Consider the following 14,848-nt stretch of genomic DNA (forward strand, 5'->3'; position numbering starts at 1 on the left):
GTGACAAAACTGGTTCTTCTCCCCATTTGGGTTATGTATCTCCAGAAGCCATACTTCCCTTACCAAAAGCCACAGCAAGAAGGCCCATAATGAGAAGACAGAAAGCAAAATCAAAAATCATGACTGACACACCTGAGAAGATGGAGCTGGAGAAGGCACAAAAAGAAAAATAAGATAAAATGGCTGAAAAGGAAAAGAAAAAGAATCAAAGGCAGAAGAAAAGGGATGTCAAAGAATCAAATCAAACTGAACTCATGATGGACTATGATGAAGCAGAAGATGGCCTGGAGGACACACATGACACAGAAAATGAAATGGGTGAAAAGGAGAAAAGCAATGAAAAGAAGAGAGGGGCTCTTAAAGTGTCCAAACCAAAAAAGAAGCAGCTCAGAAGAGAGTGACATTTCCATCCCACTTAACGACACGACTATGAGACTATGAGAGTTCAGATGTCCAGAATGATGATGATGGCAATGAAGATGATGGTGACAAGGATTTGTCTGCTGGGGACTTTGTAATTGTAAACTTTGCAGATTAAACCAAATCCTACAGCTACGTTGGATTGGTTGAGAAGGTTGATGTGCTGACATCAATGCAAAGTTTCTAAGGCGAAGTAGTAAGAGGTCTGTGGATGGAAAGCCCATCTTCACTTTCAAAGAAAATCAAGGATTTATCCCTAGAGTAGATGTGCATAAGAAACTACCCACACCACAAATCTTGGTGGCTTTTGCAGTCAATTTGGTCTTCATTTGAATTTAATTTTGTTATGAACATATCTTCATGTTGCACTAGGCCTTGTTTAAGAAAACTGTCCTTCGATGTGTTCGTGTGGTGCAATAGGCTTGTAGAAATGTGGCCTTTGATGTTGTAAAATAACTATAAATAAACCTTAAATGAGTCGTTTTGTATTGTATTTGTCTAGCTTTTACTGTATATAGCATTACAGTTTCTGAGATCAAAATATACTGTTTTACTTCAATAAGCAATGGCACAATTTACCCCAATGCATTCTCTCCAAATGCACAACTTAGCCACCTTTCAGTTAATGTTCAAACAGTGTTTTAATGTCTCCTTTTCAGTTTTCATGAACAGTTTAAAGGTTTGATTCGAGTCCATGCAGAAGTGTAACTCCACTGTCCAAAAATGCCAAACTGAATGTAGACTAACTTTGTTTTGGTCATGAAAAAAAATACCCAAGCCATTTCATCCTAACCAAAATAAATGCATCGTGATTCCAAACAAGTCAACATGAATTTGTTCACAATTTTAATAAATGATACATCTCTTGGTAAAGGCCACAGGTGGCAGTAGAGCATTAATACACTCTACCTAAGTATATGGATGATTTCTGGAGCTGCCCATGCCCTGTTGGAGTCTGGCCTTGTTGATGAAGACCACAGTGGTGTTGTGGGCAAACAGAAAAGTCTGGAGCAGGCTCTGGAGCTTCTGCTCCACCACCAGGATGTGTGCATTTTTCGCCAGTTTGTCCTCCAGAAACATCAGGTGCCTGTGTTTGAGCTCCAAGTCCTGACTATAAAGGATGGCAACATAGAAATGAAAAAGTTCTGGATATCATAAAGAAAAAGATGACCTGCTACAGTTGCAATTGGTCTTATTCAAGTGAGTGAATGGACACACTTACTGAGAGAGCTTCAGCACTGAGCAAAGTCCAGCTCCTATTTTTACCACGTCATAATTCTCCAGTGGGAGGCTGACGTGCAGCTGAAGGAGGGGCAGAAAAGGAAGGTTAAAGGGGAAAGGCTTGAGGCTTTTCTTTCATATTTAATATATTCAGTATTTTCTCTGCATCATCCTTGAACCTGTATACCAAATTAATCCCGTCCTCATCTTTGAGAGCACTAAAGCATAATACTGCATAGACTAGCCAACATAAGTTTGCACAACAGTGTTTTATTAAATCCATGACTTAATGAAGAAAAGACCACAGATTGATGCTTATTATGGTGTGAGCTTCCTGCCATACATGTAAATCACACACTTCACATCTGCCAAGTAAGTTCAGGCATGCCGTGAATATGTGAAAAAGATGAGACACAAAACCCAAATCTTCAGATGCTCTCTGATTAATAGAAGGAAGTACTCATCTTGAACAGGCGCTATAGGTTCTTAAACTGATTGCTCTTCGTGCTTTCTGTGTGTACGTTTGTATTATGAATACACACAACCAGAGATTGTGTTGTAACACATTTTGTTTGAGTACTGAGGTCAACACATTTAGGGTTGGGGGCCTTTCCCCATGCAAACACATTCTTGTATTCTGGTGAATTTTTTTTTTTTTTTGCACCAGTTTATGGTGGAGATGTCTGTTTTTATGCAATAGAAAAAATAAGGTGCCTGGTGACAATTTCACATATACTGAAACATAATGCGGTGAGACTCTTAAACATTCTGCATCACTTCCAAATAATTATTTACAATTTCTCTCTTTTAATTTTATCCCTGCTGAGTCAACACACATGTAGACATGATTTACTCTTCTGTCCTTGTTTGAGTTTGGAAAGTGAGCCATGACTGTATTTGACATCAAGCCACTATCATGTCACTTGTGTGGGGGAAGTAAACTTTTAAATGTGCATGTGTTACCTGTGCACTTCTGGGATAAATTCATTTATTTAAGTCATGGTGCAAAACAATCATGTATCTCTGTTGTAGGATAAATAAATTTAAAAAAAAAACATAATCCACTTGGTTTTCAAATTTTTGGAGAAAAAAATGTCCTAACATCAGACCTTCTTTGCAGTTATTAACCTGTCTGGGTGTGCACAGGGTCACAGTAGATGTTTGGTATCTGCTAACTGAGATCCCAACCATGGGTGTAATTTATAGTGGGGGATGGTGGGTATATGTCACCCCTCTGCAGCCCTTACAGTGTAGTACAGTGCAAGTCTCTAGGTGTCGCCAAGGCTTAATTGCCAATTGTCTACGCCTGATGAGATGTGGATAAAGACATGCCTGAGGCTGCCTTTACCTCTTGCCTCCATCTTCTTCTTTGGGCTGCCATTCTTTAGCTAAGGTCATTAAGCAATTTAAAATAAAACCTGCCAACTCTTTTGAGCCAGGTTGTAACATAAATGGGAGCTCATCGGGGAAATTTTGGACTGTTGTAGAGACTAAACAAAAGTTTTTTGTAGGGTCAATGATGCTTTACTTTACTCACTGTCACTCACTTTGATCAAACTCTCTTTAGTGTGTTTCAGCTGTGCCACCCTTCCAGTGATGCACTTGTTATTTTGCTTTGTTGTTTTAGTTTATTGTGTTCGGTGGCTATCCTAGGTGGGGTTATGCTTTGGAGTTTGGTAGTGAACTACAGTTCTGGTCTGCTGCCTGCTCATAGGTTTAGTGTTTAAAGTTGTCTCGAGCCTGGTACACCACCAAAGACTAGGTTGATGTTAATTGCATGTTTCTTTAAATCAATTTAAGATTACTATACCTCAGGAAAAAGTTAGGGGAGAGATAGTTTATTAGTGTAGCTTTGCTCTTTTTTTTCTTCCCTAACTAAAGGGAAGAAAAAAATATTGTAAACCAGCCAGAAATATAACAAAATAAAAAAATCATAAACATTCAGTAGGACAAACCAGCAGTACTTTTCAAATCAAGCCAACACCTTTAATCAACACTGTAACCACACAGTATTCATTGGTTTTATGACTCATACATTGTAACGTGATTATTGTGTGTGTGTGTGGGGGGGGCTGTGGTGCTTTTATTTTAATGTGAGTAATAAATACTGTGGAGGATACCCTTGAAATCTACCCTCACGATCACACTGAAAAGAGAGCGCAGTGGCGCACGAAGGTCATGGCTGCCTGTATCAGGTGCTGTGCGGTCCCTTTAAGACAGCAGCAGCGTATTCGTTGTCAGGACGACAACTAAAGACAAAACTACGGCCCGTGTGTCTGCAGCAGTTCTGTGGGAATAGAGACAGAGAACCGTGAACGCTCACCTTGATAAATAACAGATTTTACATAGCACAGGTTAAATCGAGTGTGTAATTTTTCAGGCACTCAATGGAGGTAAAAACTGTTCCGTCTCTCGACTGATAACTGACGCAGGGTATGACTCAGACGTGGTCGCGTGAGAGTTGCCAGGTAAGAGCCTAGGCTACAGAGAAATCCTATTGTTAATTAATCATGATTTCCCATTGATGATTGTTATGGAATATTTTACTTTCATGAGGCACCCCTGTCTCGTTCAGTCATTGCTACCGGCCTGCCAGCATTGAGAGTCTGCTGATCTCTTTCAGGAGTGATCAAAGAGTGTGGTGATGTTTACAGAATGAGCACAAGTACGAAGTGAATTGGAGAAAAAAAAAAATGAGCAAACCATATGAATCTGCAAACATCTCCGATGTGGAAGAACACATTTCGCTGAAGTATGAAATCAAGAAGAGACTTGGAAAAGGGGTGAGTGACTGTTTCTTTTAGTTCTGAGTCAGTGGAAGTGGACCTATTTGCCACAGGCTGTACAATTACTTTCAAATTTCTCTTTATTGATTACTGGAAATATATTGACAGATACAATACAAAGCCATGTGTAGTAATCAAATTTTTAACAGATTTTAACCCACAACCAAAACCTCAGACAGCAGACACACCCACACAAAACAGGCTATACAATTACTAACGAAACTGATGATTCCTCTTTGACCAAACTGGAAAAACAGTTTTACAGCATTTTTTTTTCTTTTGCAGTCTCCAACTCTTCTACCTTCTATGTTTGGCTAATTATATTAAAGTTTCCTTTGCACCTCAGCCTTAAAATTCCTGAAATTCTCCAGACTTAGCGTCCTCAGTGGATGCAAGTGTTATAAGCAAGAGGTTTATTTACTCTGGCAGCAGGACAAACTCTTTCTTTGCAGATCAGGTGATGTGTGAGGACACTTGTTCTGGACTTGTGAGTCTGGACCCTTTTTATTTATTTACTCATTTTATTTTTCTCCAGTAGTTTCCACAGGTCTAAAAACAGCTCAGTTTCTTTCCATCGTCTGTCCCTGGAGAGTCTCAAGTTGTTGCTCGGCTTCTAAATAGCCAGCTGATGGCTGCCATGTAGAAACCACATAATTGGATGGACATACTGAGGGCAGCTGTGACTCATGTTACACACAGCTGTTGAACCTGTTGTACCTGAGCAGCATCCTGTATCTGCACAGTGATGCTAAACAGCAGTGATCTCAGCACTTTTGGTGCATTTAATGTGGTTTTATTTTACAGCAAATATAGCTTCAAATTCTTCTTTTAAAGACCAGATTTCAAAATTTCCCAATGTATGATATATCATTCTATAGGTTTATTTTTCCGGAGGCAAAGTTTGCCAGTTCCTTTTACTTCATGTGTCACTACAGTGGTGTTTTTTTTATAATCTCCTGCCTCTTTGCTGCCTCTGTTATACTTGGCTTAACTACACTACTCACACCCTGCTGTCACTGAAGACAAAGAGCTCGTGTCATCCATCTTTTATTCAATATAGTGCTCAAGAGTGCCCCTTTACATTTTTTTTTTTTTACCTGCTGCATATCTTTTTTTAGGAGATTTGATAGATTGGAAAATAGTTCAGCAGGAATTATGCACAGCATGTGAATCTACATATAAAACATTTCTGGTGCATGCAACATCAAAATTATTAATGAATACAAAATTAGATGCTGGAAGAAGGGCTACTTTAATTTTATACTTGAATGTATTTTAATTTTTACAGTTAAAATCTTGTACAGGATATTAGTCCAATCCTGCAGGTACGAAAAGCATCCTGGTGAAGTGTTACCTGTATTTTGTGTCTGCCTCAGGCCTATGGCATTGTATGGAAAGCAGCTGACAGGCAGACTGGGGAGATTGTGGCTGTGAAAAAGATCTTTGATGCCTTCAGAAACAGAACAGACGCCCAGGTGTGTACTGTATGATCTACAGTAAGTGAAACAACACAGTTGTTCTAAAGCACGGATGTCAAACTCATTTTAGATTGTGGGCCATGTATAGTCCACTTTGATCTCAAGTGAACCAGACCAGTGAAATTTCTATTATAGATAATAATAATAAAAAAAACAAAAAAACAGGAGCATTTCTGTCATTTCTTTGTTTATCTGTTACCTTGGTATAGTATGAATGGCCATGGGGGAGGTCTTTATCAGTAAGAAACGCTGTAAGACTTATGAAAATACAGTTCAAAGTCCAAAATTTATGGCCTCCTTCACATTTTCCAGAGCTGTCTAGTCGGCCGGATTGAAGTCTTTGTTGGGCCTTATGTTCGACACCCCTGTTCTAAAGCGTCACAGTCTGGTTTTTTTTTCAGTAATTTTCTCTCTGAATGCTTTAAAATGAAGCATTTCTTGCTTGCAGTCTTTGATGTGCTCTTCATAGTGGTTGAAAAGTGATCATCAGAGTAATTTGTTGAGGCAAAAGTTGAAGCAATTTTTTCATGATTGTCTTGCAGCTCCTTAGATTTATTTTATAATATCTCACGCTGGACTTGCATGATAATTTCCTCCTTTTTGTGTTTTGAGATGAGTTTAGTAATTGATTGCATAGAACAGGAGGCTTGTGTGCATCTGGTTTACAGCTGCACATTGCTTGTGAAGTTTATATCCTGACTGCAGTGTTTTGTTTTGTTTTTTCCCTCCAGCGGACATTCAGAGAAATCATGTTCCTTCAGGTAACCACAGTAATTATGTTCCAATCAAATAATCTTAACTCTGCCAGATCTCTCTCATATCTGACTGAAACGCTGATAATCCCAGTCCCAATCTTACCAACTGTACAACATCTCTATATATGTAGATTAGCTTTAGCAGTAAATAGCTGCATTTAGTAACAATCTATAGCCTAGTTGAACCAGAGGTATGTTCAGTCTGTTACTAATACCATGACCTGTCTGCTTTTTAAACAAGTTTGGGCCATGAAAGAGCCACATCTGCTCAGTGTTTCATTATATTGGAGTCACATGCTTAAAATACTACACAAAACTACTTTATATGCTGAGAACCCATGTGGTGCTGTGTGACCATACTACAAATAATGTGTATGTACTAGTAGAGTGTGCAGTATCAAACTCTGCACCGGCACCTAAAAATGTGTAGACAGTTCCCTGTGCATTCTTTTTTATAAATGATCAAAACAAGTAAACGGGGAGTGTGGTTTTCTAAATATTGTTTTATTGATCACACAAGTGTTCTCTGCACCCATGTGCAATGTTTCCCTGCTTATCTGTTGACCTTCGCATATGTGACCTTCAGCTGTGCTGTTTCCTCCTAGTCAGCTGTCATCTTCCAGTCAAGTGCTGCACTTCATCAGGTTTATAGTGACCATTATATAACCTCTGTTGAAACTTTCCCCTGCTGTTTGCACAACTTTGTCACAAAACCATTGCCAGCTATTACTGGTCAAACAGTAGCCAGAGTGTGCTTTCTGTTTTTGTATGTGTGCTTATCTGTGATTAAAACTCCTCTTTTTCTTTTTCTTTTTTTTTTTTTTTTTGCAGGAGTTTGGAGATCACCCCAACATTGTTAAACTTCTAAATGTCATCAGAGCGCAGAATGATAAAGACATTTACCTCATCTTTGAATATATGGGTGAGTGTACAGCTCAGCTTATCATTTGAACGTGCAGCACATCGGCATGGGTAAGGCCGCAAGGGGTCTTAGTAGCTTAATGTGGCCCTGAAAAGGTGAGGGTATGTGTGTAACTGTGTGTGCTAGGGCTTCTATTTTCCTTGGCTTGCTGCACTGTCTTACTGCTGAGTCCACAGACTGCCCTCACCCTCTGCAGTCTAGTCCTCGACAATACTGCAGCATCACAGTATAAACTCCCACCGTTTAAATTTCATTTGATTTCAGCCATGCTGTTGCATTAAAATCAGTATATGTGTGTTTGATTTCAGAAGGTCATACGTTTAGTAGCTTAAGACTGTAGGTCATCTTTATTTAGAATCAAATCATTAGTTAAAATTATTGAGACAGCCCTAACAGTTTTCCCCTTCTGCTTTGTACCAGATACTGACCTGCATGCAGTGATAAAGAAAGGCACCCTGCTAAAAGACATCCATAAACGTTATGTGATGTACCAGCTCCTCAAAGCCGTCAAATACCTGCATTCGGGAAATGTTATCCACAGGGACCAAAAGGTACAACAGATGGAACAGATGTAAGAATATTTGAAACATGCTCTTAGTTGGATTAGTAAAATCCCAAATTAATAGCTGTACTGTGCACATATAGTGTACTTTTGCTGTTATCACATATTGACGATCTAATTAATTTTGATTTGTGGCCTGTGTAAAACTGGAATTTCCATATCCTTTATGGGTTTGTCCAGTAAAATCAATTTATATATTAAAAATAATCTAATTCTTTAGCAAATTGTCTGAGTTTTCCTCACACAATGGTCATTACGAAGTAGCTTTTCATCCCCCATTTTTCTCTCACTGAACATTCATATTATCATCTCCTGGGCAAGCACTGGAAACTCAAGTAAATTCTCTTTGGTAAGAATGTTTTTTCTTGTCTATGTTTCCCACAGCCATCCAACGTGCTCTTGGACTCTGACTGTGTTGTCAAGCTGTGTGACTTTGGCTTGGCCAGATCACTCAACCAGATCCAAGAGGACAGTGGGAATCCTGCACTGACAGAGTACGTGGCCACACGGTGGTATCGAGCTCCTGAGATCCTGCTGGGATCCACAAGGTAACGACTGTGATGAGCATCTGCTGTCGGTATCTGAACCGCATCTTCTGCTAATGCTTGTTTTTCACAGAAATGAATGAGTTTAAACTTTAAAGTTAGGCAGTGCTTCTGAACAATCGGCACATGTTTTTCAAAGGTACACTAAAGGTGTGGACATGTGGAGCCTCGGCTGTATCCTGGGAGAGATGCTCCTGGGGAAAGCCCTGTTTCCCGGGACATCCACCATCAACCAAATAGAGAAGATCATGAGTGCCATTCCACACCCAAGCACAGAAGGTGGCTAAAAAGATCCAGATTAAATATACTTAAATGCTTGAAACTTCACTTTTGGATTGATTAAATATGTTTTCATTTCTAGATATTCTCGCAATCAAGTCTGAGTATGGGTCCTCTGTCATTCAGAGAATGTTACTGAAGTAAGGCAATATTTTATTTTTGCAGTTTATGTTGTGAAAATTATACAAAATACATGTTAACAATAAATATTTGTCAAATGTCTGTTTGAATCTGGTGGTCTTAAATACTAACAATGCACCTTTTGCCCTTTATTTTTATCCAAATACAGTGTGTGCACAGCTTATACATGGCCTTGGCTGACCTTGTCACATCTGACACACAGCTAGTTTAGCAAATTTCCTCCACTCGAGCTGAAAAACTATTATTAGAGCTTACAAGTGAAGGCAAGGCTGATTAAATACTTAGGGAGCAGAAGCTGTGATGCAGCAGTGACAAAGCAGAACTGTAAACTGAGCAACAGCAGGTGAAAAAGTTCAGGTTGGCTATGATTTGGAGAGAACGTGTTAAGATTCGTAGAGATGTGAATCTCTAACCTTTAAGGAAACATGACTGTTAGAAAAACAGAGACAGATGCGTACTTGGATGCCTTCCACACAGGTAATAAACCCTTGTTAATTATATATTTTTTTCTTCTTCTGCTGTTCTTCCTTCACCAGACCACAGGTGCCTTTGGAGGGTCTTCTCCAGCCGTCTGTGCCTCCTGATGCTCTTGACCTGCTGAAGGGTTTCCTGGTTTTCAACCCAGACAAGCGGCTAACTGCAGAACAAGCCCTCCAACACCCATACGTAGCCAGGTATTAAGCATCAGGTGCTGAGGATTGTAGAGACATCATTTTGTTCTGTTCTCTTGTTGCTCAGTTGATCAGATAGAATAGGTAACTTGTTCTGTGTGTTATGCTTCTTGTCTTAAATCTGTATTTTTATTGTTTTACTGGCATTTTTTATGTGCACTATCATGTTTATAAGTGTGTTATCTATTTCTGAAGATTTCATAATCCAGCCAAAGAGCCAGCTCTAAACTATGAGGTAGTGCTGCCAGTGGATGATGACATCCAGTTATCTGTGGTTCAATACCGCAACAAATTATATGAGGTACAGTATGACTTGAGTAGATCACATTACTTTGAGTACAACAAAACTAGTCACACTAATTATATAAGATGTAAGAAAACAATACAGTTATTAAAAACATACTAACAAATAATAATACTATGCTGTAATATTACTCCAAATGAAAAGATATGTTAAAAAGTTAGGTCTTGCAATTTAATTTTAAAAATATCAAGACATAGACAGTATTTAAAAGATGGACATAGCTGCTGTCACAATATTAATGAATGAAGTCCCAATCTGAATCCTCAAGCTGAGCATTTTCAGTGGGAGGGAGTGGGAGGGGAGGGGAAGATCACGAATACATGATGTCTGGTGTATTTATACAGCAGGGAGTATACTTATTAACATTGCTGCATTGCTGGAGAACCCATGGAGAACATTATGCTGCCTGTAACATCGTTCTGCATGACAGGTTTGTTGGTGGGTCAGCGATGGTCTGGAGAAGCATATCCATGGAGGGACACACAGACCTCTACAGGCTAGGCAACAGCACACTGGCTGCCATTAGGTATCAGGATGAAATCCTTGGACCCACTGTCAGACCCTATGCTGCTGCAGTGGGCCCTGGGTTCCTCTAGGGCAGGGGTGGGCAACTCCAGGCCTCGAGGGCTGGTGTCCTGGAGGTTTTAGATGTGTCTCTGCTTCAACACACCTAAAACAAATATAGAAGTCATTAGCAGGACTCTGGAGAACTTGACTGCATACTGAGGAGGTAATTCAGCCATTTGATTCAGGTGTGTTGGATCAGGGACACATCTAAAACCTGCAGGACACCGGCCCTCGAGGCCTGGAATTGCCCACCCCTGCTCTAGGGGCACGACAATGCCCGGCCTCATGTGGCAAGAGTATGCAGGCCTGGAGGATGAAGGAACTGATACCATTGACTGGCCCCCACGCTCGCCTGACCTAAATCCAATAGAACATCTCTGGGACATTATGTTTTGGTCCATCCAACAGTGTCAGGTTGTATCTCAGAGTGTCCAGGAGCTCAGTGATACCCTGGTCCAAATCTGGGAGGAGATCCCCCAGGATACCATCTGTTCAGTAGGCGCATGCCCCGATGTTGTCGGGCATTCATACAAGCACGTGAGGGCCATAAAAACCACTGAGTACTATTTTTTACTTTGATTTTTGGGTTGTCTTTGAATTTAGCCCTCTGTAGGTCAATAATTTTCACTTCCATCAATTGATGTGGCATGCCTTTGTTCCTAACAGATTATCCAGTCCATATCAATATAGATATTCAGCATGATATTTTCTCTTATTGAAATCTGATGTGCTTTCAAAGTGTTCCTTCAATTTTTTGAGCACTATAGAAACTAACAGTACAACAGACAAAAAATAATATTGGAAATGTAATGTTATATTCCAACTTGGTACTGTTGAATGCAACCAAAAACTCAATGGGAAAGTGTCATTAATCAAGGCAGACAGACTTCTATACAATTATTGGAATGCTCAGCCCTCTGCTGGTCGTTATAAAGACTGCAGTGACTTGGATTCACTTTTCGGGCTTGGAAGCTGTGCTGATCTGTTGCATATAGTCTGTTTCAAAAGTCTGTCATTTTGATAACAGAAGGTATTGCACAGTTTAAAATCAGAAAGTGGCCTCACCAGTGCTCTTTTGGGACACATAAGGTAGCTTTAAAGCAAAAGTAAGACCTGTGTGATCGAGCTTGACCTTAAAGTGAAAGAGTCTCTGATGTAGTGAGTAGCAAGGTTATTTAGAGCTTTGTATACAAATGAAACAGCTAGGAAATTAATCAAACTAGTTAAAATCACTAGTTTCTCTTTTTTTTTAACCCGTAGATGATACTGGAGAGGAGAACTAACCAGGGGATGTTGAGGGTGATCCCACCAAAGGAAGGGGGTTGTGTCAGCAGCAGGGAGAAACCAAGCGTGACGTGTGATAAAGGAGAGAAGAGCCAAGTGGTCCCAAACAGCAACAAAGACGGTGACGATGAAAGGAAACCACAACACGAAAAAACGAATGAGACAAGCAACGTACCTCCAAGTAAAAGAATCAGCAAACCCGAGGCTGTAAATGCATCCACCCCACCTGCAGCGGAGAAGACGAGCCCTTTAGCTGGCCCTGGTTTAGGAAAACTCACATACAACCCCATCACGCATACCCCAAGTGAGAATTTATATAGCTGTTTAGACATCCAACATTTGAAACCTGTTTTTTTGTTAAGTTAAAAAAAAGTGTCATGGTTTAAAAGTTGCCACATTTATCACAGTAAAATGTACAAGATAATCATTAAAGCGCAGTATAACAGCTGTGTATGTACTACTTCAGGTAGAAGCACAAACTCTTCTTTTCATCATTCAGATGTCTTTGTCCTGAGTCCAGCTGGTCGTTCTCTTTCCTACCATGGTACTGCAGCCAATGGGAAATCAGTGGGACAGAACAGCAACAGTAATGCAGCTGCATCACCAATAGAGGGTGCCGTCACTAATGTAGTAAGCATCAGACCTCAGTTCACTTCAGTTTTTTTTTTCTCTTGTGATGTAATCCTTGTTTCTTTTTTTAAAACACCTACTTGCATTTCTTCCCACTTGTACTTTTTCTGTCTCCTCACCCTCCTTTCACTAGTCGATGGACCAGATTCTCCAGCGAGGTCGCTCAGCCCCTGTGGCCCATAACCGTTCCTTCTCCTTGACCCTAAACCAAACCCAGAATAACCCGTTAGTACGCAAGGATGAGCCATTGTTGCCTTCTGGGCTGTACATCACATCAGCACGTCTGGTCAGTCCACTGCACCTGAGGGCATGTAAAATATTATATGAAAGGATGGATGCAATATTTGGAATTTTAAGTATCTGTTAAGATAAAGTTTTGAGGATTTTGTGCATAAAGATATAAGATTGTTTTAAAACACGGTGGCTTCAAGGGCAAGAAAAGAAACTTAATGACTGTCATGCATGTTTTTCTTCTCATGCAGAACCAGCGCTCCAACTCTCAGGTGCGCGAGGCTCGGCCGCCGCCACGGTTCAGCAAGAAAGTGTTTCAGAGTAACTGTAATGTGGCTGCAGCTGGCGACCCACGAGCCAAACTAGGCAGCTATTCGCAGGCCTATGGCACCATCAGCAAGACTGGACTGGACAATCTTCTTCGGAGCCGCCCTTGTAACCAGTGACTGCTGTCATACTAGCAGTTACATAAGGGTCAGGTGGCGCATTTGTTTAAACACACAACAGAGTTTGCTTTGATCGCCTTCAGGCATGTGGCAAAGATTTTGTAACTAGAAGCTTTTCTGACTGGCAGTTTAAATAACTCTTATGTCATGTTTAGATTCTGGAGATATGAATTTACACTATTTGTGACAATGAATACATATTTATAAAATAAAGTCTAGGCATTAATATTACATTTGTCAAACTGTACAAGCAATGTATGAATACAAGTAAATGTGTCCACTTTTTAAAAACTCGATTTCATTTCTTAGAAGGCTGGATTGCCAGCTGGAAACAGCAGGAAAATGCTGTGGAGTCACAGATCTTCAAGGTAACTCCTGCCCCTGTTTTCACAGAGTGTTAGTGTCTTTGCACCACTGTAGCTTGTCCTGTTAGCCCGTCTACCTGTAGAGAGGATCTGCATTAAAATTCACGCACTAAATATGTTTGTGCATTTGCCCCAGGAGCATCTGTAGGTTTAAAATAAGCCATGATTTCTTCCTGGTGTAGACACTACAGGCTTAATGTTTTAACACTACATTAGGAACATTAAACCAGTAGTTTGGGTGCAGAATTACTGTAAAATATGCAAATAGAGGTTTTGATGAATTCATCATATTCAATAAATGATTATTTTTCATGTGAACATGCCAGCAAGAATTCTACTTGTTATTCAGATGTGTACAGAATTTTATAATGTTTAACATCAAATAACCTTGATGCCCAATAAAAACAAATTCAGGTGGAAGTACTTAGACTCTGTGTCTCTGTAAAAGAACAGCCATGTAAAAACCTTCAGTATAAGTAAAGGTTGTTAACACATTTTTCCCCTCCACCAGTTTTGTTGCTAAAACTGATGCAATAGTGTGTACATACTATTAGAGCTGGTTTAAATCTACTGGAAATGTCTTTAGCTTTAATCTAGTTTGGCAATTTGGTCAGATTTGTTAACAAAAACCCCATGAGGCTTAGACATACACTCACTGGCCATTTTATTAGATACACTTTATCAACAACTTAATCATTCAAATATCTAATCAGCCAATCATATGGCAGTAACTCGATGCATTTAAGCGTGTGGACATGGTTAAGAGGACCTAAAGTTCAAAGTGAGCATTGGAATGGGGAAGACAGGTGATTTAAGTGACTTTGATTGTGGCATGGTTGTTGGTGTCAGATGGGTTGGTCTGAGTATTACAGAAACTACTGATCTAATAGGATTTTCCCCACACAACCATCTCGAGGGGTTACAGAGAATAGTCTGAAATAGAGAAAATAATATCCAGTGAGATGCAGTTCTCTGGGTAAAAATGCCTTGTTGATGTCAGAGGTCAGTGAAGAATGGCCAGACTGCTTCAAGGATGGCAACAGTAGCTCAAATAATCACTTGTTACAGCCAAGTTATGCAGAAGAGCATCTCTTAAGGTTACCATGTTAAACCTTGAAGCAAATGGGATACAGCAGCAGAAGAACACAGGAGGTGCCACTCCTGTCAGCTAAGAACAGGAAACTGAGGCTACTGTTCACATGGGCTCACTAAAATCAAACAACAGAAGATTGGAAAAATTT

The 14,848-nt window shown here is 39.9% G+C and overlaps 1 protein-coding gene across 2 annotated transcripts; it reads left to right on the forward strand.

Moving 5' to 3' along the window:
* Window positions 1-3,889: 3,889 nt before the first annotated feature.
* Window positions 3,890-13,998, forward strand: mapk15 (mitogen-activated protein kinase 15). 2 transcript variants are annotated; one of them, XM_030741346.1, is made up of 16 exons: window positions 3,890-4,109; window positions 4,265-4,424; window positions 5,804-5,902; window positions 6,637-6,666; window positions 7,266-7,304; window positions 7,492-7,582; window positions 8,003-8,133; window positions 8,529-8,692; window positions 8,829-8,968; window positions 9,051-9,108; window positions 9,646-9,783; window positions 9,976-10,081; window positions 11,912-12,239; window positions 12,435-12,565; window positions 12,699-12,851; window positions 13,048-13,998. In XM_030741346.1, exons 2-16 carry the CDS (start codon window positions 4,335-4,337, stop codon window positions 13,240-13,242), a joined length of 1,893 nt encoding a protein of 630 aa, XP_030597206.1. In that variant the 5' UTR covers window positions 3,890-4,109; window positions 4,265-4,334; the 3' UTR covers window positions 13,243-13,998. The 2 variants fall into 2 exon arrangements, with proteins under 2 accessions (XP_030597206.1, XP_030597207.1); XM_030741347.1 differs by lacking the exon at window positions 7,266-7,304.
* The last annotated feature ends 850 nt before the right edge of the window (window positions 13,999-14,848 follow it).

This window comes from Archocentrus centrarchus, chromosome 11, assembly GCF_007364275.1.
Source record: "Archocentrus centrarchus isolate MPI-CPG fArcCen1 chromosome 11, fArcCen1, whole genome shotgun sequence".
NCBI lineage: Eukaryota > Metazoa > Chordata > Actinopteri > Cichliformes > Cichlidae > Archocentrus > Archocentrus centrarchus.